This window comes from Salmo trutta, chromosome 17 (assembly GCF_901001165.1).
Source record: "Salmo trutta chromosome 17, fSalTru1.1, whole genome shotgun sequence".
NCBI classification, from domain to species: domain Eukaryota; kingdom Metazoa; phylum Chordata; class Actinopteri; order Salmoniformes; family Salmonidae; genus Salmo; species Salmo trutta.
The window spans coordinates 43,960,746-43,987,442 of NC_042973.1; the positions used below are offsets into that span (position 1 = coordinate 43,960,746).

At 39.6% G+C, this 26,697-nt stretch overlaps 1 protein-coding gene across 3 annotated transcripts in view; it reads left to right on the plus strand.

The window, feature by feature from the left end:
- LOC115152252 (polypeptide N-acetylgalactosaminyltransferase 18) overlaps window positions 1-26,697 on the plus strand; it is a 91,786-nt gene that overhangs the window by 55,434 nt on the left and 9,655 nt on the right. For all 3 annotated transcript variants that reach the window (XM_029696921.1, XM_029696922.1, XM_029696920.1), the window contains exon 10: window positions 13,374-13,538. In XM_029696921.1, the coding sequence (XP_029552781.1) occupies window positions 13,374-13,538 (165 nt within the window). The remainder of the gene's footprint in view (window positions 1-13,373; window positions 13,539-26,697) is intronic.

Genomic DNA, 26,697 nt, shown 5'->3' on the forward strand with positions numbered 1-26,697 from the left:
ACAATTTTAAAGATTTATAAGAAACTGTTTTTGCTTTGTCATTCTGGGTTATTGTGTGTAGATTGAGGGGAAAATGTATTTAATCAATTTTAGAATAAGGCTGTAATGTGGAAAAAGTAAAGGGGTCTGAATACTTTCTGAAGGCACTGTACATAAACCAAATAATTACTTTATATGAACTTGCTTCACAGAGAGGAAAAACCCAAATGTAGTAAATATACTAAACAACATGTATTCAATGTCTCAAATAAATCCAATACAACTTGAAATCATCAGCATGGTAATGAAGAAAATGGCAAAGAATTAATATTTTTTTACATGGGAGAAATGTGAACAATATGGGGATGTTGACCTTAAGCTGTTTTAAAGGGACAACTACATAATTATTTACATGAGCCAGGTGATAACTGAGCAATAGATTAAGCAATGGAAGTTTAAAAGATAATTAAAACAACAAAAACTAAATCAAACCCAGTTCAGAACTATTGCCTTTTGAGTGAACTTTGGAGATGGCTGCCCTATGGAAGTCCTTTGTCCAAAGCTTGTTGAATGCATGCACTGAAACTATCAGAAAACAAAACAAAATTAGGATACTGAAAACCAATTTATATTTTGGCATCTTAAAAGGTAGAAATTCAGTTATGCCTAATATGGCAATTCATATTTAACAACCCAGTGCTGGGTCAATATTGGGCTAACACAGCATTGGGTTAATTCAACCTAGTGGGTTTGGGTAGTGCTTCTAACCCAGTCCCTTGGGTTGAGAGCTTAACCCAACTTTTGGGTAAATTAGTCTATATTGCTGGGTTGTGACAAACCCAGCACATTGGGTTGGGAGATTGACCCAGCACAGCTGGGTAATTTATGTAATCCTAATTTCAATTTTGCTTGAATATTTTTGCCTACTCTACCATCCCACCCCCTCACAATCAATATACAATGTTGAATTTCAAATAATGAATTTCTATTGCCTGCATTTCAGAACATACATTGAAAGCCCTATTGTCTATTTTTACACTGAACAAAAATATAAACGCAACATGCAACAATTTCAATGATTTTACTGAATTACAGTTCATATAAGGAAATCAGTCAATTTAAATAATTTCATTAGGCCTTAATTGATGGATTTCGCATGACTGGGAATACAGACATGCATCTGTTGGTCACAGATACTTAAAAAAAAAAAAGGTAGGGGCGTGGATCGGAAAACCAGTCAGTATCTGGTGTGACCACCTCAGGATCTCGTCACGGTACTGTATCTCTGTGCATTCAAATTGCCATTGATAAAATGCAGTTGTGTTCATTGTCCGTAGCTTATGCTTGCCCATACCATAACCCCACCGCCACCATGGGACACTCTTCACAACATTGACATCAGCAAGCCTCTCGTCCACACGACACCATATACGCTGTCTGCCATTTGCCGGTACAGTTGAAACCGGAATTAATCTGTGAATAGCACACTTCTCCAGCGTGCCAGTGGCCATTGAAGGTCAGCATTTGCCCACTGAAGTCAGTTACGACGCCGAACTGCAGTCAGGCCAAGACCCTGGTGAGGACGACAAGCACGTAGATGAGCTTCCCTGAGATAATTTCTGCACAAACTGTCAGAAACCATTTGGTTGTGCAAACCCACAGTTTCATCAGCTGTCCGGGTGGCTGTTCTCAGACCATCCCGCAGGTGAAGAAGCCAGATGTGGAGGTCCTGGGCTGGCGCGGTTACACTTGGTCTGTGGTTGGGAGGCCAGTTGGACGTACTGCCAAATTCTCTAAAACGAAGATTGTAGGTGACACACACCTGTCAGGTGGAGGATTATCTTGGCAAAGGAGAAATGCTCACTAACAGGGATGTAAACAAATTTGTTCACAGAATTTGAGACAAATAAGCTTTTTGTGCCTATGGAACACTTGACATTTTTGCGTTTCATATTTATGTTCAGTATATTTCACAAGATAATATTTCATAAGCTAGGAATGCTTATTAGAATTGATTCATATTCTTTAATGTCCAAACATCAGACTAACGCCTCAGTTGAACTTGGTGTGCACACTCCGATTGCAATCGGAGAAAAACAAAGCATGTGCGTGTGTGTGACGTTGTCTGTCTTAAGTGGTATTAACACAGATCTGTCTATCAGACAGTGCCAGAGCTAATCAATAGATAATCACATTCATTGGCACATCTTAGGTGACAGCACACACACACACCATGCTGTTTTGCCATACAATAATAGTCTTCATTTGGATAGCGTTAAAACATTGTTACACAGAACAAGTGTAAAATATTACATTTGAATGTCACTCTACTAAGGACATGGACTAATGACTCATTACTTAATAAGTGTATTTCATTCATAAAGCACTTTTCACAATCTCCAAAATGTACCATTTGTATTAAAAGTAAGTTGGTGTGAAAGAATGAAAGCATACCAGAATGTGCTTCAGTAATTGAACTAAAGGAAAATGAGCCACATACCGTACTATAGGCAAAAAGCAGGAACAAAGGCATAAAAAAGCTAACTATAAATCAAACACATAATAGGACACATCCAGTGCCCCAAGCAGTGTATCTTGCTCCAATGCCAGTCCACTAATGACTGTAAACACCTGTGAGCAGTTCCCAAGAGCCAACACAAATGGGTAGGGTCTGGTCACCTCCACCTTAGTGATATTAGGACTTGTGCAAACCACGGAGGCACACTGACAATGCCATCACACACAATTCATTTTGTATATTTTATAGCCATTTACATCAACACCCAATCCCTGTTTGATGCCTACATCTTTCATTCATTTGAGACTGGGGATCAAAGGTTAATTTGCACAACACTAACCACGTTTCCAGTCAACCATTTCATGCAGATGAATTCTGACGCATGAAAAAAGTCACGACCGGGCTGATGGAAACATGAAATTCCGGTACAATTCTATAAATGCCTGAAGACAATTAGTTTTTTTTTGACATGGGGCGATATTTTAGTGTCATTTTAAATTAATTGTGCGAGAAATGGCGGTGGAAACTCACGCGATGATATGTTGTGTGGTCCTCCCACTACGACTCGGGAAGCATGCAGTTTATTAGGCTACAGATTAAATAAATTGTAACTGGATCGTGGTCTTCAAGGACAAAAAACGTTGCTTCGCCAGCCCAGGCTAGTTAATCCCAGAAAACAGAATCAAATTAAAGTCTGTTTTTGTATAAAAAAAAAATAAAAAATGACCCACCATGCCTGGAGTATCCAGCAGACGCGGAAACTCTGACTATCTCGACTGTCTTGGCCCCATTCTGTCTGGTCCGCTGAGCCCTCTGGATCACGGTCTCCTTCATGTACTCTGCAACCTGGTTTGCCGGCCAGATGTTCAGCCATTTGGTCATCTGGGCTACCCTCTCACATTTGACTCTGTTGTGAGCACAAAGTATTCAATGAATTATAAATTCCTTTTAACAATCAGTTTTCAAAATACATAAATCTTTCAACATGTACCTGGCAAGACCCAGCTACTGCTCAAGCTTGGTGTGTCCACAGTCCTAAGTATTCATGTCTGTGTGTCGAGGACTTCCCCTCGTGTATAAAAAAAGGTGTCATTTACAGAATACTCACTGCATGTAAGGCTTTTATGTTCTTCTTTAACTTCAGGCTATAGTCGAGTCGTCGTCCTAAAGCAAGAGCGTTTCCTGGTCCATCTCTTCCGTTCCAAATGAGAGGGTTAAAGGGAAAGCGGGTACTTAATCAGTTGCACAACTGAATGTAGTAAACCGAAATGTGTCTTCCGCATTTAACCCAACCCCTCTGAATCAGAGAGGTGGTGGGGGCTGCCTTAATTGACATCCACGTCTTTGGCACCCGGGCAGCAGTTGTTGTTGTTGGGGGTTAACTGCCTTGCTCGAGCAGAACGGCAGATTTGTCCACCTTGCTAGCTCTGGGATTCGAACCAGCTACCTATCCGTTACTGGCCCAACGCTCTTAACCGCTAGGCTTAACCGCTAGGGGGGTGATTTTAAGGGAACGTTTCACCCACATTTCTAAATTAAATACTTTGAGGGAAGGGTTGATAAGCCATATCAAATAGTTGTACGAAGGCAAGGGAGTGAGGAAAGCGCCAAATTAATAGAGGCGTTAGTAGTTTTGAGTTTAGAAAGGCAGGCCAAAATTCGAACCCCCGAGCTGCCTGCAGGGAAATTGGCAGGGAGTGATCCATCAGCCAAAGGTTTACCAGCTACAATATCTCTGGATACTAGCTACTCCCGTTGTGCCTTTTAAGCAAGGCGCTTTGTCCCTAAGTGCCCATGAGCTGCACCCAGCCTGTGATGTGTGTTTGTGTGTCAGGTTGGTCACTGTGACAGAATATCTGTGAAATTACCAATAAAGCAAGTATGGTGAAATGAATGCCAGACAATCTATGGTAGCTGTGCATGTAATGTAACTAGTCCCAAAGTGGCTGCATGGTTGTAAGAGGCTCTGGTGAAGTTAAATCTTTCATGTTTCCATTAAGGTTGTACTATTGGTTATCAATGACAATGTGGAAGACGTAGATGCTGTTTTTCCACAGGGTCAATGAAAATCAGTGTTTCTTTCCTCCCCAAAGCTCTGTCCCCACTCTCAAAAATACATTTCTCACTTTTAGTTACTTTGGAATCAGAGGCCAGGTTCCACTCATTCAGCGTATTTTTACATTGTTGTCCATTCATTGGCCTTGACTTCTGCATTTAAGTACAGAAATATTAGAACCATATCTAGCTAGCTAAACTAAAATTTAAGGTAAACTCTGTTTGCTAGCTAATAGAATTTGCATCCATCTTCCTCAACTTCACAAGTTCGACTAATACTCCCACTGTCAGAAATCATTGAAAACCAGTACAGTAACACTAGCTAACTCAATCAATCACCATGCAAGCATGAGACAAGCCAGCATATATCTTGGTTAAATTAACCCAGATGGAGAATAAGTAAAATCTAACCATGTTAACTTAGCTAGCTAGCCAGCTAACGTTAGCTAACATGTGAAACAATGTCTGAGACAGTCCAGAAGAAGTGTCAGCTATTAGCACAGAAAATGGATAGCTAGGTAACGCTACCTACCTGATTATGATAGGACAACCTATAACCTGAAATACAATCAAATGTATAATTTGTAACATTTTGTTGCATACCGTTTTCACAGATTTCATTCAGCCAAAACACCCTTAGTCTGTCGAAATAACAATTGCCGGTTTCCACTCGTCAGTCACTGAATCGCATTAGAACTAGAATACTTGCAAGTGTTCTGGTGGACTTCACACCCTTGTGGCAGGAGAATTAACCCACTGGCTGGGTCAAATATCCATAGCCCAACCTTAATAACCCAACAACCCAACCTTGATGTATTTACAGAAAACAACAACTATTGACCCAATGCCTGCAACCCAGCAATTGGTTCATCCAAACAACCCAACTTACATCTCAAAGCCATGCATGCAAGCCATGCATGCAAGAAGCTTTGACCTGGAATGGCGCGCAAGATGGCGGTCAGTGCTGATAATTTGTTTTGGTAGCTGAAGGAATTATTGGATTTCCTTACTCAATTATGACCATTGGATTATTTCTACGGTCATAAAACCCTGTATGAATATGGTTTAGGTTATTTACCAAAGTAATTGATTACTTTCTGCAAGTTATTCACCTCTAAAATAAAGTTTGCGACAACACTAGATAGCCTGATAAGCTAGCTAGCTCATAAACTACCTTGTCGAACGTACATGGAAACTGCCACGACCAGAACCAAAAGGAAAGAAATGGAGAGATCGTCAGATGGACAGTTATCCACAAAAGATAGTATGATTTTGGGTACTCCTCTTCAGAATGTAACTGTGGGGGGAAATACTGCAATGGGTGACGAAAATGCGGTGAGCACTGACAACAATGCTCACATCTTGCGCCCCTCCAGTCCCCAGCTCAGGCCTTTACCTTACGACCCCGGCACTCCAGTCAAGCCCCAGGGGAAAAAGATGAGAGGCCAAGAGGGTATGTCACTTCTTGAGATGCAAAACAATATTGTAATGCGTTTGACAGCAAAGATGGATGAAAGGGCAAATGGCTTGGAGGTCATGGTTATGGAGAATACGATGAAAATTGAGGCCATTTAAAAATCTGTTGACTTTATTTTTGGAGAAGTGAAAACCCTCAAAAGTGACATGAAGAAAGTGGAAGTTATCTGCCAGGAAAATGAAAAGAAGGTGGCTGAACTCGAGCAAAAGGTGAATGAGGCAGAGATACCAGCGCAGGTAGAACCTGAGGTTCCATGGAGTTCCAGAACAAGCAGGTGAGGACATCAAATGCAGAGTTGTTGACATTTGTGGAGCTGTCATTCCCAAATCAAAAGCCAAACTTCAGGAAAATATAGACATCGTCCATCGTTTGGGAAGACTTAAGGATCAAGACAAGAGACCGAGGACAACCATTATCCGGTTCACCAACAGATCTACACGGGATCTTCTTTGGAGGCGAGCAAAGAATTGTGAATTCCTCATCAAACAAGAATTTAGGTTCACGGACGATCTGACCTCAGCAGACAAAGTGACAAGAGAGAAACTGTGGCCGATGGTGGCTGCAGCTCGAAAGGCAGGGAAAACTGCATTTTTTTTTATCGGTGCAAGAGTGATCATCGATGGGAAAGAAATGCGGCCAAATCAGTCTAACTCGGACAGAACTGTCAGGCCAAAAAACTGATTACCAGGTGAAAAGCAGCCTTTTATTATAAAAATGTACACAAGCACTTGAATGAGAAAAGGCTGACCTGAGAACTGGTAAACTAAACACTAACTATAGGTGAATAACTGCTTATTGTAAAGTATACACAATGTCTCCCCCTTGTGGGAGTAACAATGCTTTGGTAATTTTATGACCAATATTTTTTGTTGTTGGAGGGGTTAATTATGGGATGGGAATCCTTTTGAGTTACATATCCTTAGGAAAAGCTTATATTAGCATAACAAGGTTGTTGATTGAAGTTTGTCTTTATCTCTTTGTTCAATTAATGTCAGGGGTATTCGTAATTTACTCAAGCGTAAGGCTATTTTCCTGTATTGCAAATGGTTTAATGCAGACTTTTACTTTTTACAAGAGACTCATGCTTGTTCTTCCGATCTATCTTTTTGGAAAAATCAATGGGGTAACGATATCTGGTTATCATATGGCAACAACCACTCTGCAGGTGTAGCAGTTTTAAGAGGTGCATTTAAAGGGAAGGTCATCAGTAGTAAGACTCACCACTCTGGACGTTGGTTAATTTTAACAGTGAATTTAAACAGTGAAATGTTTTTATTAGGGAATATTTACTCATCCAACAACAAACCAAACAACAGGATATTATTTCAAGAATTTGAAGAAGAAATTAAGAGTTATAGGTGTATTTCAGGATATCAAAATTATATTAGGTGGAGATTTTAATTCCGTATCTAATGTGATGATTGACAGATATCCCCCTCCTAACAGATCCTGCATAGTTAATCCTGAGTTTAATAACCTGTCTTGGATTAGTCATTATTTGGAGATCTACATATCCTGATAAAAAGGAATTCACTTGGAATAACAAGGACATGTCCAGATAGTCAAGAATTGACTTCTGGTTGATTTCCAATTCATTAGATAATTCTGTAGTCAAGGTATCAATTGAACCATCAATTCTTACTGATCATAAAGTTATATTCTTATCTTTAAATATGAATGGATCTGAAGTTAAACCGAATCGGAGTTATTGGAAGATGATAATTTCAAGATGGAAGCCAAAGATATTATACAAGACAATTGGAGGAAAGCCCAACTATTTAAGTCTTATGGGAAATATTGGGAATTAATGAAGTATGAAATAAGACAAACAGCCATGAAGAGAGGTAAAGAAATTGCTGAACTTAAAAGATTGAGGGAAGATAAACTTGTTAAGGAAATACTTTCTCTAATTTCTATGGAGGACCTTGATGAAGAAGGAAAGGGTCAGTTATTCTCTTTACAACTAGAAATGGACCGAATGTATGAAGAGAGAGCAAAAGGGGCATTTGTAAGATCAAGAAGGAGATGGTTGGAGGAAGGTGAAAAAAATACAAAATACTTGTACAATTTAGAAAGAAAGAATTCTGAATTTACATCTATTCATAAGCTCAATATAGATGGCAAAGAAAATGAAAACCCCAAAGATATTTCAAAATATGTTTCGGAATTCTATGGTAACCTTTATACCAGTAATGCCTGTCCTACTAGTGAAATATCTGCCTTTCTAGACTCTGTCAAAGACTGTGCAAAATTCATAGATGAAGACTTCCAAAAGTCTTGTGACGAAATTATTTCTATTAATGAAATAAAAAAATGTATCAGCAAGTTAAAAGAGAACAAATCTCCAGAGAATGATGGCATTATCAGTGAATTCTATAAATATTTTCAGGAGGATATTATTGAATTTATATTTAATGTTTTTAAGGAGGCAATTGATTTAGGGGTGCTGCCTGTTTCTATGACACAGGGCCTAATTTCTGTAATACCTAAGCCAAACAAATATTCTATGATGTTAGAAAATTGGAGACAATCACATTAATGAACAATGATGGAAAGATACTTGCATCCATCTTTGCAGAAAGACTTAAAAAAGGTCTTGACCAAATCATTGACGATACCCAGTCTGGTTTTATGAAGGGCAGACATATATATATATATAATAATATTCGACTAGTATTGGACTTGATAGACTACAATGAGCATATTATGGAATATAGCTTTATTTTATTTGTAGACTTTTACAAGGCATTTGATACAGTTGAACATTATTTTCTTTTTGAGACTCTTCCATTTTTGGGTTTTGGTCAATATTTTCAAAATGTAATTAAGACACTTTACAATAATAGTAACAGCTCTGTTAAATTATCCCATGGAACTTCACAAAGATTCGACATTAGACGTGGAATTAACCTGTTAGGGCTAGGGGGCAGTATTTACATGGCCGGATAAAAAACGTACCCGATTTAATCTGGTTATTACTACTGCCCAGAAACTAGAATATGCATATAATTATTGGCTTTGGATAGAAAACACCCTAAAGTTTCTAAAACTGTTTGAATGGTGTCTGAGTATAACAGAACTCATATGGCAGGCAAAAACCTGAGAAGATTCTGTACAGGAAGTGCCCTCTCTGACCATTCCTTGAGCTTCTTGACTCTGTTTATTGAAAACTTAGGATTTTTGCTGTAACGTGACCCTTCCTACGGCTCCCATAGGCTCTCAGAACCCGGGAAAAAGCTGAATGATGTAATTTCAGCCCCTGGCTGAAAAACATTAGCGCCTTTGGTAAGTGGTCTATCAGAGGACAATCAGACTGAGGTGCGTGCACGAGGCGACCCCATGTTTTTATTTTCTCTCTTTGTACTAAAACACAGATTCCCGGTCGGAATATTATCGCTTTTTTACGAGAAAAATGGCATAAAAATTGATTTTAAACAGCGGTTGACATGCTTCGAATTACGGTAATGGAATATTTAGAATTTTTTTGTCACAACGCGTCGGTCGCGTCACCCTTATTTACCCTTCGGATAGTTTCTTGAACGCACGAACAAAACAGAGGATATTTGAACATAACTATGGATTATTTTGAACCAAACCAACATTTGTTATTGAAGTAGAATTCCTGGGAGTGCATTCTGACGAAGAACAGCAAAGGTAATAACATTTTTCTTATAGTAAATCTGACTTTGGTGAGGGCTAAACTTGGTGGGTGTTTAAATAGCTAGCCCAATGATGCCGGTCTATGTGAACTTGATTGAACAAAACATGCATGTATTGTATAACATAATGTCATCTGATGAAGATCATCAAAGGTTAGTGCTGCATTTAGCTGTGGTTTTGTTTTTTGTGACATATGCTAGCTTGAAAAATGGGTGTCTGATTATTTCTGGCTGGGCACTCTGCTGACAATCTAATGTTTTGCTTTCGTTGTAAAGCCTTTTTGAAATCGGACAGTGTGGTTAGATTAACGAGAGTCTTGTCTTTAAAATGGTGTAAAATAGTCATATGTTTGAGAAATTGAAGTAATAGCATTTCTAAGGTATTTGAATAACGCGCCACAGGATTCCACTGGCTGTTACGTAGGTGGGACGATTTCGTCCCACATATCCTAGAGAGGTTAAACAAGGATGCCCAATTTCTCCTTTCTTATTTTTATTGGTCACACAAGTTATGGCACTTCATATAAATAAGGATAGTTTTAGGGGTATTCGGATACAAGACAAAGAGAGAAAATGTTCACAATTGGCTGACGACACCACAATGTTTTTGAAAGTTCATAATAAAGTCAAGAAAGCTATTGAGTGTATTAATGCCTTCACACATGTATCAGGTTTATCTCTGAATATTAGGAAATGTGAATTATTTGCGTTGAAAAGATGTGACTTAAACTCAGTATGTAATATCCCTGTAAAAGATGTGATCACATATCTTGGTATTACAGTTAGCAAAGATCAGAAAGAAAGGGCCAACTTAAATGTCTCTCCTATTGTAGAGAAAATTGGAAAGAGATTTAACTCCTGGTTATTAAGAGATCTTTATCTGGACGTGTACTTTTATCAAAATCTGAAGGTCTGTCCAGATTAGTTTATACCTCCCTTGCCTTGGATGTTCCTCTGTCAGTAACTAAAATGGTTGATATGAAATTGTTTAACTTCATATGGAGGAATAAACCACATTATTTAAGAAAAGCGGTAATATGTAGCACCCAAAGTGAGGGAGGGTTGAATGCTCTGGATTTTAAAACCTCTAATATAATTTTTAAAATGAAATGGATGTAAAACTATTTAAGAAATAAGGATTGCATCTGGAATATCATCCCTAATTTAATATTCCAACAAATTGGTGGTCTAGAATTCTTACTCAAATGCAACTTTGATATAGGTAAAATCCCTATTAAGCTTGCAAACTTTCATGAACAAGTACTTCTAACTTGGAACCTCATGTACAAACACAATTTTTCCCCTCATAGGTATACAACCTGGAATAATTACGACATAAAATACAAAAACAAGTCTTTGTTTTTCCAGAACTGGTTTGACAACAACATTATTTGGGTTAAACAATTACTGAACAACGATGGACAACTATATGATTAATCAGAATTTATTAGAACACACAATGTTACATTCACTCCTGAGGAGTATCAAATTGTTGTTAGAGCTGTCCCTAAAGGTGCTATTCTTCTTTTAGGAGAATATAACAATACTCCAAGTGCAACTGTTGAGGATTTTGTAGCCTCAATACAATTAGAAGGAATTGACATTTAAACTTTAAATGTAATAACATTTATAAGGAAATTATGCCAATATGTTACTATTTCCTCTGCTAAAATGTACTGGAATGCAGCCCTAGGACAAGTGAACTGGAACAAAGTTTCGTTGTTATCTGGTAAATATTGTATATCTAATAAGGTGAAAGAAGTATCATACAAATTCATTCATAGAATCTACCCTGTAAAGACCTTTTATTATACACAGATTTAAAATAGCTATTGATAACAAATGTGTATTTTGTGATTGTGACCCAGAGACTCTTGACCATTTATTTTGGGGCTGCTCTTATGTCAGAAGATTTTGGTGTGAGTTAGAAGATTTCATTTTAAAAAGAAACAACTATTAATGTTAATTTGAAAGACTCTGATATTATGTTTTATTTTGAACCAAATGATATGGACCCTGATATAACTTTCATTGTTAATTTGTTTATCGTTCATGGAAGATTCTTTGTCCATAAAATGAAGTGGGCAGAGAACAAACCCCTTTTCACATGATTTAAGATAGAATTGAAATATTATTTTGAAATGATCAGTAAATGTAAAAAGCAATACGCACCATAAAAGTATTTAACAAATTGAAAATGAATATTGATATGTAATATGTCTGTTAGGTTTGTACTCTTGTTTGTATATTTCAGTTTTTTTTGTATTTGTTGTGTTGTAAGTCGCTCTGGATAAGAGCGTCTGCTAAATGACTTAAATGTAAATGTTCAAAAGAAAAAGAAAAAAAAGAAGCCTTGACCTGTCTGGTCCACATATATTTCTCTGTCCTCAGTTTGATTGAAGGCATCAATCTGTATTTTTGCATTGTAACTGATTGCTTCTAGAAAGAGAGAAGGAACAACACATGATGAAGATACGCTGGCTACTACTTTAAAGGTCTCTGTGACAAACAGATGCATATCTGTATTTCTGAGCCATGTTGCTAACTATAGTGATGTCCCCTCTCTCTCTCTTCACTCCCCATCCCAGCTGCTAGAGTTAACCTCATTGCTCAGCCCACACTGAGAAACCTCTTCATCACATATGCAGACAACATGGCTATTTTATTCAGCACAGCTGTCGTCTCTGTCCTGCCACCTCCTCTTCACTGTTAGAACAGGTGGTGCTGCCAAACACCAGCAATTAGGATGTCCCACTACAATTAAGCCTCTGTAAATAATCACTCCACTAGATTCCTCTTTCTTATCGGAAAGCGTTTTAATGTGGCTGGCTGTGTGAAAGAGATGGTTACTGTCATGGTCAGCGACGATTTTGAATGGTATTTATCATTTTTGTGCATTAGATTGCACAGCAAACTATATTTAATTGTGGCTAAACCTCCTCTCACCCAGTATATCATAATTATGAATGAATTTGTAAATCCTTGACTGAGTGCATGCCACAAACTGTTGTACAGGAATAACAGGTTTGCTATGTACCAACATGCACAGTACCTACATTGTAATTTCACTGTACCAGTGTAATTAGATAATATTAGGGACAGTTATTGTATAGTGAAACCACTATTTGTATAGGAAAAATGTCCATCATTGAATGTATGTATTTTTATGAGTTCCTTATTACTACTTGCTGTTTTGAATTACAATGGTTTTTGTAAAGTGTGTAAACACTTCAAGCTGTGGCTTTATTACAATAAACACCATTAGGACCTATCAAAGGACCTGGCAGGTAACGAAGGACAGAGTCCTCTCTTCACAGGGATTCAGACTAATGAGATTCTGTCACCAGCTCTGAATGGTGAGGAAACACCATTAAGCCTTCTGTTGGAATGGAATGTCAATCTATAGACAGACTCCTGTTTTAATAACCACTTATCACCGTATCCCACGTCAGCTATATGCTTCCAGGATACGAGATCACAGATTAAAGGCTCAAACATTGCTTTACATTTGGATAATTGCTTCTCTAAATGTCTTGTTTGTGATAGGCAAACATAATCCCACCCAATTACCTCCCTGATGCTTGGCTTCAGTGCTTCCATTCAGATGCCATTTCTGTTCCTTGTTCCATTCTGTTTGCTTGACACTCATCTGGTACTTGTCCTTTTTTGTATTTTCCTTCTCCAGAACGTGTACTACACAAACTCGCATCAGCTTCACCTGGGGGTCCTGAGCCCCACCATCGATGACGATGACAACAAGTGCCTGGTGGATGTGAACAACCGGCCGCGGCTCCTGGAATGCAGCTACGCCACAGCCAAGCGCATGAAGCTCGCCTGGCTGTTTACTCAGGTAAAGGCTACTCCTGTCTTCTCCTACCATTCCTCTCCTAAATGGATTAAACTCATGGACAATGATACTTATGCTTCTACTTTGTTTATACAGTGCCTTCGGAAAGTATTCACAAGTATTTCCACATTTTGTTACTTTACAGCCTTATTGTAAAATTGATGAAATAGTTTTTTTCCCCTCATCAATCTACACACAATACCTCATAATGAAAAAGCAGAACAGGTTTTAAGAATTTATTGCAAATTGATTAAATTAAAAACGCAAATCTCACATTTACATAAGTATTCAGACCCTTTACTCATTACTTTGTTGAAGCACCTATGGCAGCGATTACAGCATCAAGTCTTCTTGGGTATGACACTACAAGCTTGGCACACCTGTATTTGGGGAGTTTCTCCCATTCTTTTGTGCAGATCCTCTCAAGCTCTGTCTGGTTGGATGGGGAGCGTCACTGAGCAGCTTTTTTCATGTCTCTCCAGAGACATGATCGGGTTCAAGTCCGGGCTCTGGCTGGGCCGCTCAAGGATATTCAGAGACATGTCCCGAAGCCACTCCTGCGTTGTCTTGTCTGTGTGCTTAGGTTGTTGTCCTGTTGGAAGGTGAACCTTCATCCTCAGTCTGAGGTCCTGAGCGCTCTGGAGCAGGTTTTCATCACGGATCTCTGTACTTAGCTCCGTTAATCTTTCCCTCGATTCTGACTAGTCTCCCAGTCCCCGCTGCTGGAAAACATTCCCACAGCATGATGCTGCCACCACCATGCTTCACCGTAGGGATGGTGCTAGGTTTCCTCCAGACGTGACGCTTGGTATTCAGGCCAAAGAGTTCAATCTTGGTTTCATCAGACCAGAGAATCTTGTTTCTCATGGTCTGAGTCTTTAGGTGGCTTTTGGCAAACTCCAAGCTGGCTGTCATGTGCCTTTTTACTGAGGAGTGGCCACTCTACCATAAGGGCCTGATTGGTAGAGTGCTGCAGAGATGGTTGTCCTTCTGGAAGGTTCTCCCATCTCCACAGAGGAACTTTAGAGCTCTGTCAGAGTGACCATCGGATTCTTGGTCACCTCGCTGACCAAGGCCCTTCTCCGATTGCTCAGTTTGGCCGGGCGACCAGTTCTAAGAAATCTTTGTGGTTCCAAACCTATTCCATTTTTGAAGAATGATGGAGGCCACTGTGTTCTTGGGGACCTTCAATGCTGCAGAAATGTTTTGGTACCCTTCCCCAGATCTGTGCCTTGACACAATCCTGTCTCGTAGCGCTACAGACAATTCCAAAGACCTCATGGCTTGGTTTTTGCTCTGACATGCACTGTTAAGTGTGGGACCTTATATAGACAGGTGCTTGCCTTTCCAAATAATGTCAATGGAATCCACCTGTGGTAAATTCAAATCGAGTTGCACAAACATGTCAAGGATGATCAATAAGAAACTGACTATTAGAACTGTTAAGGCTCCGTGGATTGATGAGGAATTGAAAAACTGTATGGTTGAAAAAGATGGTGCAAAAGGAGTGGCTAATAAGTCTGGCTGTACATCTGACTGGCTTACTTACTGCCAATTGAGAGGGTATGTGACTAAACTCAACAAAAAGAGGAAGAAACTTTCTATGAAGCCAAGATCAATGATATTAAGAATGATGGAAAAAATACTTTGGAATACTTTAAATGAAATTATGGGCAGAAAGACAAATTCAACTCCATATTTCATTGAAATCAATGGCTTATTCATCACAAAACCATTTCATGTTGGCAATAATTTTTATGATTATTTCATTGGCAAAGTGGGCAAACTTAGGCAGGAAATGCCCACGACAAACAATGAGCAATTATGTTAATGTATAAAAAACCAATAATGAAAGAAAAGCAGTGCAAGTTTGAATTTTGTAAAGTTAGTATGGGAGAGATGCAATAATGACAAACTTCCTGGCATTGACAACTTAGATGGAAAGTTACTGAGGATGGTAACTGACTCTCTAGCCACTCCTATCTGTCATATTTTAAATCTGAGCCCAGAGGAAAGTCAGGCCTGGAGGGAAGCCAAAGTAATTCCACTACCCAAGAGTGGTAAAGCAGCCTTTAATGGTCCTAACAGCAGACCTATAAGCTTGCTGCCAGCTCTTAGGAAACTGTTGTAAAAAGTGGTGTTTGACCAAATACAATGCTATTTTTCTGTAAACAAATTAACAACAGACTTTCAGCATGCTTATAGAGAAGGGCACTCAACACTGACACAAATTACTGGTTATTGGTTGAAATAAATTGATAATAAGAAGATTGTGGGAGCTGTACTATTAGATTTCAGTGCAGCCTTTGATATTATTGACCATAAGCTGTTGTTGAGAAAACATGTGTTATGGCTTTTCAACCTCTGCCATATCGTGGATTCAGAGCTATCTACAGTATCTAATAGAACTCAAAGGGTTTTCTTTAATAGAAGCATCTCTAATGTCACACATGTAAAGTGTGGTGTACCGCATGGCAGCTCTCTAGGCCCTCTACTCTTTTTTTTTATTTTTACCAATGACCTGCCATTGGCGTAAAACAAAGCATGTGTGTCCATATATGCTGATGATTCAACCATATACGCATCAGCAACCACAGCCAATGAAGTCACTGAAACCCTTAACAAAGAGTTGCAGTCTGTTTTGGAATGGGTGGCCAGTAATAAACTGGTCCTGAACATCTCTAAAACTAAGAGCATTGTATTTGGTACAATGCTAAGTGCTAGACCTCAGCTGAATCTGGTAATGAATGGTGTGGCTGTTGAACACGTTGAGGGAGACTAAATTACTTGCCGTTACCTTAGATTGTAAACTGTCATGGTCAAAACATATAGATTCAGTGGTTGTGAAGATGGGGAGAGGTCTAGATTAACGATTAAGCAACACCTCGTGTCACAACGCCTCTCCCTTATTTGACCTAGATAGTTTGTGTGTATGCATTGATATGTAGGCTACATCTGCCTTTATAAAAATTAATGTCGTTCTGTCGTTGTTGTTGTTGTCTGATGATGTTCTGCATTATGTCATTCTGTTTTATGTTTTGTGTGGACCCCAGGAAGGTTAGCTGCTGCTTTTGCAACAGCTAATTGGGACCCTTATAAAATACCAAATAAAAACAGAATGCACCTGAGCTCAATTTCGAGTCTCCTAGCAAAGGGCCTGAATACTTATGTAAATAAGGTATTTCTGTTTAGAATTTCTATACATTTGCAAAAATGCCTAAACCTATTTTCGCTTCGTCATTATGGGGTATTGTGTGTAGATTTCTGAGAATTGTTATTTATTTAATCCATTTTAGAATAAGGCATGTACATGCTATATAAATTTTACGGACACCGTATATTTTACCATAGTCATCTTTTTTTTTATTTGTGTTTATTTGTTTTTAGTACCACCCTTCAGCTACCGTCAACCCAGCACAAATATTTATTTGGATCAATAACTTTAGTTAGATTAGGAAGGGAAGGAAAACAAAAGTAATGAAATAATGATGACATATCTTTGATCAGTAACTGTAATACTATTACTCAAATTGGAACAGTATTATATTACTTGTTAGAGCAAAAAGTAATACTACTGTAAAGCGTTACTTTGTAACGTGTTACCTCCAACACTCGTCACTAGCAAAGTTACAAATGTGGTAGATGAACCAGGCTAATAAGACACTGCATTGGGCTGTTGAGCATTTCAAGAAGAGGAGCAGATGTGAAGAGATTGGCCTGTTAATGGGTTAAAAGTGTGGTTCACCGGCCTGCATTCAAGTGGCCTTGATTCTCATTACGGAGTGTTGCCAAAAAGCGTCAGTGCCATATGAAAAGCCATCGTAGGTCATTGAACCCGGTCTCATTTAAACACGTTAGGCGGAGAAAAATGAACATCGCCTAACGATTCTTCCTGTTCTCCACTGCATACGCTGGCATTAAATCTCACTCTAATTAGGCCTAACGTCACCCTCATGATCACACTGAAAATGTACTTCTTTGGCCTTTTGTAATGTTGAGAGCATCACCATTAGGTGTACTTCAAGGTTCAAATAAGGGCCCCTCATTTTTAATAGTGAGAGGAAAGTTTAGATTCAAAGACAGTCAAATGAGTAACGCGTTATCGTGGTAGGAACATCTGGATAAATGATTAATACAGTAGGAGGACTTGAAAAGAAAAAAGCGTCATTAAACTTTATAGAAATATTTGAAGGTGCAATATTTAACTTTGAGCAACCTGACAGACACATCAGGGATGCAACTGCGTGCGTCCTTAGCCAATTCCAAGGTGCATATTGAAGCTGTTAGAAGAACTGTCATCATTTACTTTTCGTCAGCCAACAATATGAGTTGGCCTAACGAACAGTAAAAGCACTAGCCTATGTCAATCTACTATCCGCCATAGTACAAAAGTTGATATATTTTATGTGATAAAATAAATATTCCAAACATAGACTGGGACAGTTGTGGGATGCGAAAGATCTCAAAATAATGCAACCACTAGCATCCCCCCCAAAAATGTACGCGATGTAGATGACACAACAGATTAGAACGTTTAGCTTTAAATGTTGATCATCTAGTAGGCTATTTCTTCACATAAGTGCAGCAATGCGCACATGGCAGTAGGCTGTTAGCTCGAATGTTCCATTAGCGGAAAACACCATTATCAAAAGTGATGACAAATGCGATTATGCATGTAATGCTTTTATTATAAAGGTGCATTTTTATGGTGAAAATTATCTTCCCCAAACTTAAAACTCACGGGATGCTCATGTATGCTAGTTAGGATCTACACCTTTGTAAAGCAGATTCTGCTTAATTTTAGGAAGTTATTTGGCCACTTTAGTTGTGATACAAAACTTATTAAAACATATAGACCTTATGGGCTAGGTTACATGAGGTGTGATACTAACCTTATTAAAACATATAGACCTTATGGGCTAGGTTACATGAGGTGTGATACTAACCTTATTTAAACATATAGACCTTATGGGCTAGGCTACATGAGGTGTGATACTAACCTTATTTAAACATATAGACCTTATGGGCTAGGCTACATGAGGTGTGATACTAACCTTATTTAAACATATAGACCTTATGGGCTAGGCTACATGAGGTGTGATACTAACCTTATTAAAACATATAGACCTTATGGGCTAGGTTACATGAGGTGTGCGACTATGATTAGAAAAAGTCTTATGCTGGGCATAATTGTAATTTTTTTAACCTTTTTTTAATTTAACTAGGCAAGTCAGTTAAGAACAAATTATTGTTTTCAATGACGGGCCTAGGAACAGTGGGTTAAATGCCTTGTTCAGGGGCAGAAAGACAGATTATTTTATTTTTTTACCTTGTCAGCTCGGGGATTCGATCTTCTAACCTTTCGGTTACTAGTCCAGTGCTCTAACCACTAGGTCTGCAGCCAGACTTATTTGCCATTCCTTTTGCCTCATCCCTCTCAACCATACCATATTTAAATTCCTCATCAATCCACAGGATTGTAAGTTTTTACAGTCATTTTGTTAATGGGTGCATGTTAATTAGTAACTGGAATAAGCAATTTCATAAGTACATCAACAACATGCTGTAGGAATCACTACAGAACTTCTTGTATGACCTCTTATACACGATAAAAGGCCCAGCCTTTGGAACTTTGGTTTCCTAGATAAGTCTACTACACTGCTCAAAAAAATAAAGGGAACACTTAAACAACACAATGTAACTCCAAGTCAATCACACTTCTGTGAAATCAAACTGTTCACTTAGGAAGCAACACTGATTGATTGACAATAAATTTCACATGCTGTTGTGCAAATGGAATAGACAACAGGTGGAAATTATAGGCAATTAGCAAGACACCCCCAATAAAGGAGTGGTTCTGCAGGTGGTGACCACAGACCACTTCTCAGTTCCTATGCTTCCTGGCTGATGTTTTGGTCACTTTTGAATGCTGGCGGTGCTTTCACTCTAGTGGTAGCATGAGACGGAGTCTACAACCCACACAAGTGGCTCAGGTAGTGCAGCTCATCCAGGATGGCACATCAATGCGAGCTGTGGCAAGAAGGTTTGCTGTGTCTGTCAGCGTAGTGTCCAGAGCATGGATGCGCTACCAGGAGACAGGCCAGTACATCAAGAGATGTGGAGGAGGCCGTAGGAGGGCAACAACCCAGCAGCAGGACCGCTACCTCCACAAATGTGCATGTGTCTGCTCAAACGGTCAGAAACGGACTCCATGAGGGTGGAATGAGGGCCCGACGTCCACAGGTGGGGGTTGTGCTTACAGCCCAACACCGTGCAGGACGTTTGGCATTTGCCAGAGAACACCAAGATTGGCAAATTCGCCACTGGCGCCCTGTGCTCTTCACAGATGAAAGCAGGTTCACACTGAGCACATTTGACAGACGTGACAGAGTCTGGAGATGCCGTGGAGAACGTTCTGCTGCCTGCAACATCCTCCAGCATGACCGGTTTGGCGGTGGGTCAGTCATGGTGTGGGGTGGCATTTCTTTGGGGGGCCGCACAGCCCTCCATGTGCTCGCCAGAGGTAGCCTGACTGCCATTAGGTACCGAGATGAGATCCTCAGACATCTTGTAAGACCATATTCTGGTGCGGTTGGCCCTGGGTTCCTCCTAATGCAAGACAATGCTAGACCTCATGTGGCTGGAGTGTGTCAGCAGTTCCTGCAAGAGGAAGGCATTGATGCTATGGACTGGCCCACCCATTCCCCAGACCTGAATCCAATTGAGCACATCTGGGACATCATGTCTCGCTCCATCCACCAACGCCACGTTGCACCACAGACTGTCCAGGAGTTGGCGGGTGCTTTAGTCCAGATCTGGGAGGAGATCCCTCAGGAGACCACCCGCCACCTCATCAGGAGCATGCCCAGGCGTTGTAGGGAGGTCATACAGGCACGTGGAGGCCACACACACTACTGAGCCTCATTTTGACTTGTTTTAAGGACATTACATCAAAGTTGGATCAGCCTGTAGTTTGGTTTTCCACTTTAATTTTGAGTGTGACTCCAAATCCAGACCTCCATGGGTTGATAAATTGGATTTCCATTGATTATTTTTGTGTGATTTTGTTGTCAGCACATTCAACTATGTAAAGAAAAAGGTATTTAATAAGATTATTTCATTCATTCAGATCTAGGATGTGTTATTTTAGTGTTCCCTTTATTTTTTTGAGCAGTGTATATCCGATGGATTTGAATATTGCTTTCAACCAAATTTCTGCAGCATTAATACATATATGTATGATTTCATTCCTGTGCTCTTTGTAAATACCCTGGTAGGTTGAGTGATAACCTGAGCCAGGTTGCAGGCACTGGTTACATTTTGAAGCATTTTCTTGAGTGGGCAGCTTGATGAAAGCCAGTCAATATCTAAATCACCCAGAAAATATACCGGTCTGTTGATATCACATACATTATCAAGCATTTCACACATGTTATCCAGATACTGACTGTTAGCACTTGGTGGTCTATAGCAGCTTCTATCAATAATGGGCTTTAGATGAGGCAGATAAAGCTGTAGCCATCTCTAAGCTTTACAGGAACACCTCCACCATTGGCATTTCTGTCTTTTCTATTATAACCATGTACATTGGTTTGTCCTTTTAAAAGTTGCAGCGTACTGCGGCGCAGCTTGCATGGTGCCGCAGAATTCTATGACATGTTATTTAAGTGTGAGCCACTGGTGCCATTAATGCTAGTTTGACCACCAGGGGCATCTTTGAGAAGCATTTAATAGCCTTCAATAGTGGCTGTACAAGAGAATAAAAAAATAAATAATGTAAGAACATATTATATTGGACGGATTTGAATAAATTTTGCTTAATTAATTTGCTTAATATTATGGTGTTTCTATTCCAAGAAAAATGAAAAACCCTCTGGGTTTCTGTTAGGATGGAACGGAAAATATGGCGCTATACAACGTGAGGGTCGGGGGTAGGCTACAGTACTTGGCAATTTAGCTAAAGAATCCCCGTGTCGTGCGGGCACGCGGGAGACCAGGGTTCAATTCCCAGGTGGGGAGGAAGGAGTAGGCTGTCCTTGTAAATAAGAATTTGTTCTTAACTGATTTGCCACGTTAAATAAAGGTTACACTAAGAGCATAACATTTCAACATCCTAATTGTATAATTGTAGTCTAACCAATAGCCAAACAGAGATTTAGTCAAAATAAAAATCTCATTGATTTATCAAGACCAGTCCCCATGCTTGACTCAGAGCAGCATGAAACAGTGCTAAAATAGTTGTAGGCTAATGCTTCTAACTTCAGTATGCTCTTTAAATTAATAAGACCTACACCACTTTTAACAGCACATTACTCAACACTAGTGAGACTCATGTCGCCTACGGTAGGCCTACAGTATATAAAAAAACTATGTTGTGACTCTCCGCCAATAATTACTTGTAGAGGAATGGAGGATTCTAAATTAAAACCAAAAGCCGCCTCATGGGTCTCCTGGTGGCGGCCGGCATGGGTATCTGTAGCAACGCATTTTGCATTACGATGCGGTGACTTAGACAGCTGCGCCACTGAGGAGGCCCCATCCACAAAGTATCAAAATACAGAGAGGTGTTGGTAAAGGTATATTGTCCTGCTAATAGCTCATAATGGGCTATTATAATACTGTACATAGTGTCCAGGTCAGGATAACCAAAGCATTTCTTTATTAAAGACTATCAGAAACAATGTTGGTACTTATTTATTTTGATCCATAGCCAGGAATGAGTGAGTCACTTTATATAGGTGCCAGGCTATATGACTGTGCCATCAACTTGATAATATATAATTATATTTTGGAGGTTATTTTGTTTAAAAAAAATGCGATTTGTAGTCTGAATAAAGGCCAAAACATTTATTTCTGTTTTTAGAGGGAGAGAAATACTGGGCCAATTGTGCGCCGCCCAATGGGACTCCCAATCACGTCGGATGTGGTCTATCCCCCCCTCCCCCATGGGCTAGGTCGGTCTTCTGTGCGCGGCTCTGCGGCCCATCCCATGCCCCCTGCCCTCATGCCTTGAACCTTGCGTGTTTTCAGTGGATACAGCTGGAGAACTGCGAGGTAATCCCATTGTGCGTCACTCGGGAGCCATGACCAATATATATTGTCCTGCTTATAACAGGGTTGATAATATATCTGTGAGAATATCCAAGGGGCTTTTATATATTTCTAAATTAATAATAATAATCGCTTTTTTTTAAAAAGAACAATATTTTGGAGATTATTTTTCAAATAACGTAAAATGAGCGAGGGGGGGAAAAATGCCATTCTTGAACATGGGGTGAGACATTGTTACTAATTTGTAAATAAAGCCAGTTTGATATTTCCAATTATTTATTTCTGTTTTTAAAGGGAGAGAAAGCCAAAAACCTACAGTCATCTCATGGGTCTCCCAGTCGAGGCCGGCACGGGTATTGAACCAGCATCTGTAGCAACACAGCTTAGACCATTGCACCACTCAGGCGCTGTACAATGTAACTGGTCGGGAGTGGGCTACAGTACTACAGTAAGAGAGAAAAAAAGTCCTAATAAAATAATAAAAACCTTAGTGTAACAACAGTTTAAGTAATACTGAAGTCGTGCACAATTATCAGTTAGAGACACAGTTGGACACAAAAGCATAATCGGTGCTCTAACTCTCCCTTGCGCTGGTCTGGAGCAATGAAGTGGTGATACAGGGTACCGTACTAAACCACAAATTACCTCTAAGTCCCGCAGTATAATCGCAACAGTTTTAGTGGAGCAACCACTGTATTGCTACCACTTTACCACCAAAGGTATTATCTATGTGAGTTTCAGAGATCGTACAAATATGAATGTCATCGGTTACAAGCAAATTATTGATTTCATGAACCTTGTTTCTTAACTACAGAATCAGTGTTTTTTAGCACTTTTCTGGGATGCTTGATTATTTCAATTTCTTTACTGGGAAGCTTAGCAGAAGTAGACATGCTCTTGTTATTTATGTTAGTGCAGGGTGAGCTGCACACAGTGGACTTCCTACTAGGGCACACCGCCTCAGTGCTAACAGTATAACTCTTGCTCATATGCATATGATTACTGCATACAATAGCTGTAGAATCAGCAGAGGCATTCAGGGCAGTTAGAGGGACATAAATTAGGTTACTTACATTGTGTCTACCAACGCCCCTGGGATAATGTGCATTTGTTGATGCATCATGACAACTCACGGACATAATGGTAAGGATTAACTGAGCTGGGCTTGGATCATTGATAAGTCATTGTCTCAACGCAGCCTTATAATGCTGCGAAAGGATCCAGGAACCCAAATAATTATCTACCAAGCTTTGTTTCCAGAAGGCAACTGAAGAACAGAGAGTGGTTAGTTAGTATTCAACCTATAATCCCATGAATAACTGTCACTGTGAGTAGTGGACCACCATTCTAAAGTAATGCTGTCGGTGGCTGTTTGATCAAAAGTTGTGGGACTGCCTCTTGGGAGGGCACAAGGACTCCTGCTTTAACATCCAGTGGAAAGCTTAGTGTGTGTTTTTGAAGCCAGAGGTCCTTTATGATGAGAGAGAAGGAGAGAGAGAGATTTTAATCTGAAACGGACAGTCAGGAGCTGAGAATTATTTATAAGGGATCTTTTTGAAATATTGAACTGTGTTTGACCCTGAGGGAAGTGTTGCGTCGTAAATCTATGAGAACCCACATCGATTTTTATCAGCTTCTTATTTTATTGGTCCATTTGATTTGCCCCTTTACAGACACCACTTCAAATCCGCAGTAAAACGTGAATTACAGAAATGTTAAGCACAATAACCGAGGCGTGACGCGCACTTGCTGTAAACACATGTTTAATTCAGTTGGGAGGGTGGAGTGAATATTACCAGGAAGATGCCCCTAGGGAGGTGGGACAGGCAACGCGGAGTGTGAGCTCTTCTGTCAGGTTAGAGTGCTTGTCCTTACTACAGCACACTGAGCCAGGCCTCACATGCCAGAGCAGCTTAGCTGGAGACAAGTCAGCAAGGATACTCAGCTGTACATAATAATTTACTACCACAGCTGCTCCAGCCTCCATCTACCCTACACAGACGGTTCAAAAACAGATGTTTTTAGAAGAATGTGTTGTTGTTACCTATATTCATATCCAATGCTTTCTGCTGAGAACTCATACTGATATAATACTGCCAAATAAAGACCCATTAAATGTCTAACACGTCCACCATTTCCATTTTTGAACATTGGGTACCTTCTGTGACTGATCCAGTGCATGGAATTGAAAATGATCAATCCTATCTAAAAAGTTTCCCACTTTCTGTTGTAATGTAAAATTAATCGCTATTTCATTAAAAACAGTGTGTGGACAATATTGACACTTGTGACTTTGGAAAAGTTTTGATTCTACTTTCAAACCAATACACAGTGTGAACGCTCCCTGATGTGCCTTTACAGAATCAGAGCACGGGTCACATAGGCCTCACAGCCAGCTCTCCCCTGGTACCAGGGGAAGAGCACACTCCTGAGCACACTGCACAAAGGTAAAAATATGTGTGCAGGGTAAACAGTCTGCAATAAATCATTCCTATCTGAGTAAAGAGATTAATTATCAAATTAAATTAATTATTTAAGGGCCCTCTGGTATTGGAGTTCAATAGTTCCTGTCTGGGCACAATGGTTTGTAGCAGCATAAATTACGAGATGCACTGCTGAGAAATGAAAATCTAATGTAATTTGTTTGAGACTTACAGCAATATGCAATCATTGGACTGTTTTGCATTTGATCAATTGTTAAAAGGGGCTAACCCAGTGTTTCCCAAACTCGGTCCTCGGGGGGGTCCCGAGGACCGAGTTTGGGAAACTGTGGGTTAACCGTTGTGAACTTGCCTTATGTTTTGCAGATGACAACTTGATCATCATTGGGTTATTTATAGAAACCCTTCCAAAACACATTGAAAAAAGACATAGAAACAGTATACTATAGTATTCTAGTAAGATGATCACAACAAAACTCTACTTTCAATGCTAAAATCTGTTTGGTATCTCATTAAGGAACCTTTAGCGGATCAATCTTTTCACATTCAAGTTGAACACACTTAGCCAGCGTTAGCATCGCTACTAGTGAAACAATGGGAGTGGTAGGGTCCATGGCAGGATGCCTCAATAATCATGCCCAATGTCACTTCAAACCAAATGTTATAGCAACCAAAATACCATCATAAGTTGCACATACAGAATATTAGAGGGTATTATACGAATTCTGGTATTTATATAACATTTTCCGTAGAATAACCATTTTTGGGAGAATACACACCAATACAATCTTTGACGAGCTTTATCTCTGCAGATGATCTGATAAACACAGCTCAAGAACAGTTTTAAAGCTTGTTCCAGGTCTGTGAAATCATCGATGTCGTTATGTCAAAGATGATGTAATGGTAGGGACAACCAACCAAGATGATGTCATAGTAGGTGGAATCAACCAAGTAGCAAACTAGCCTGATTGCCTTGGACAGAAATGAAGCACAGAGCAGGATGGATGAAGCTAAGAGGGGTTACTTTGCTGAGAAAATAATTGAAAACAAAAATGACCCTAAAAAGCTTTGGAAATCATTTAAGGAACTAGGCTGTGGTAGTACTACCAAAAACAAACTAAACAGTATTGGACTGAACATCAGGGGGGATGGTATATGAAAAAGTAGAGGTTGTCAATGAATTCAACTCTTTTATTTGTATTTTTTATGTTGCCAGCAAGCTGGTTAGCAAGCTGCCCACCGGTTCTGGTTTATATGGAAGCAACCAAGTCCAGAAGTATTATGTAGTGTTAGGGGTTCAGCCAAACTCTCTTTCTTTTGCAAAGGTAGCAACAGTCAAACTAGTCAGTATGCTGGCAGAGCTTAAATGCTCCAAAGCCACAGGCCTGGATAATATTCCTGCAAGGTTTCTTATAGATTCTGCTGAGCAAATTGGCCCTTGTATTACGCATATCGTTAATCTCTCTCTTGAACAAGGTACCTTTCCCAGGGACATGAAACAAGCTAGAGTTATACCTCTGTATAAGAAGGGGATAACGTTTGACCCTGGGAATTATAGGCCTGTATCTATCCTCTGTGTAATATCAAAGATCCTGGAGAGAGTTGTACATGAGAAAATGCATGAATATGTTAACAAACAGGGTCTGATGTATGATTTTCAGTCGGGTTTT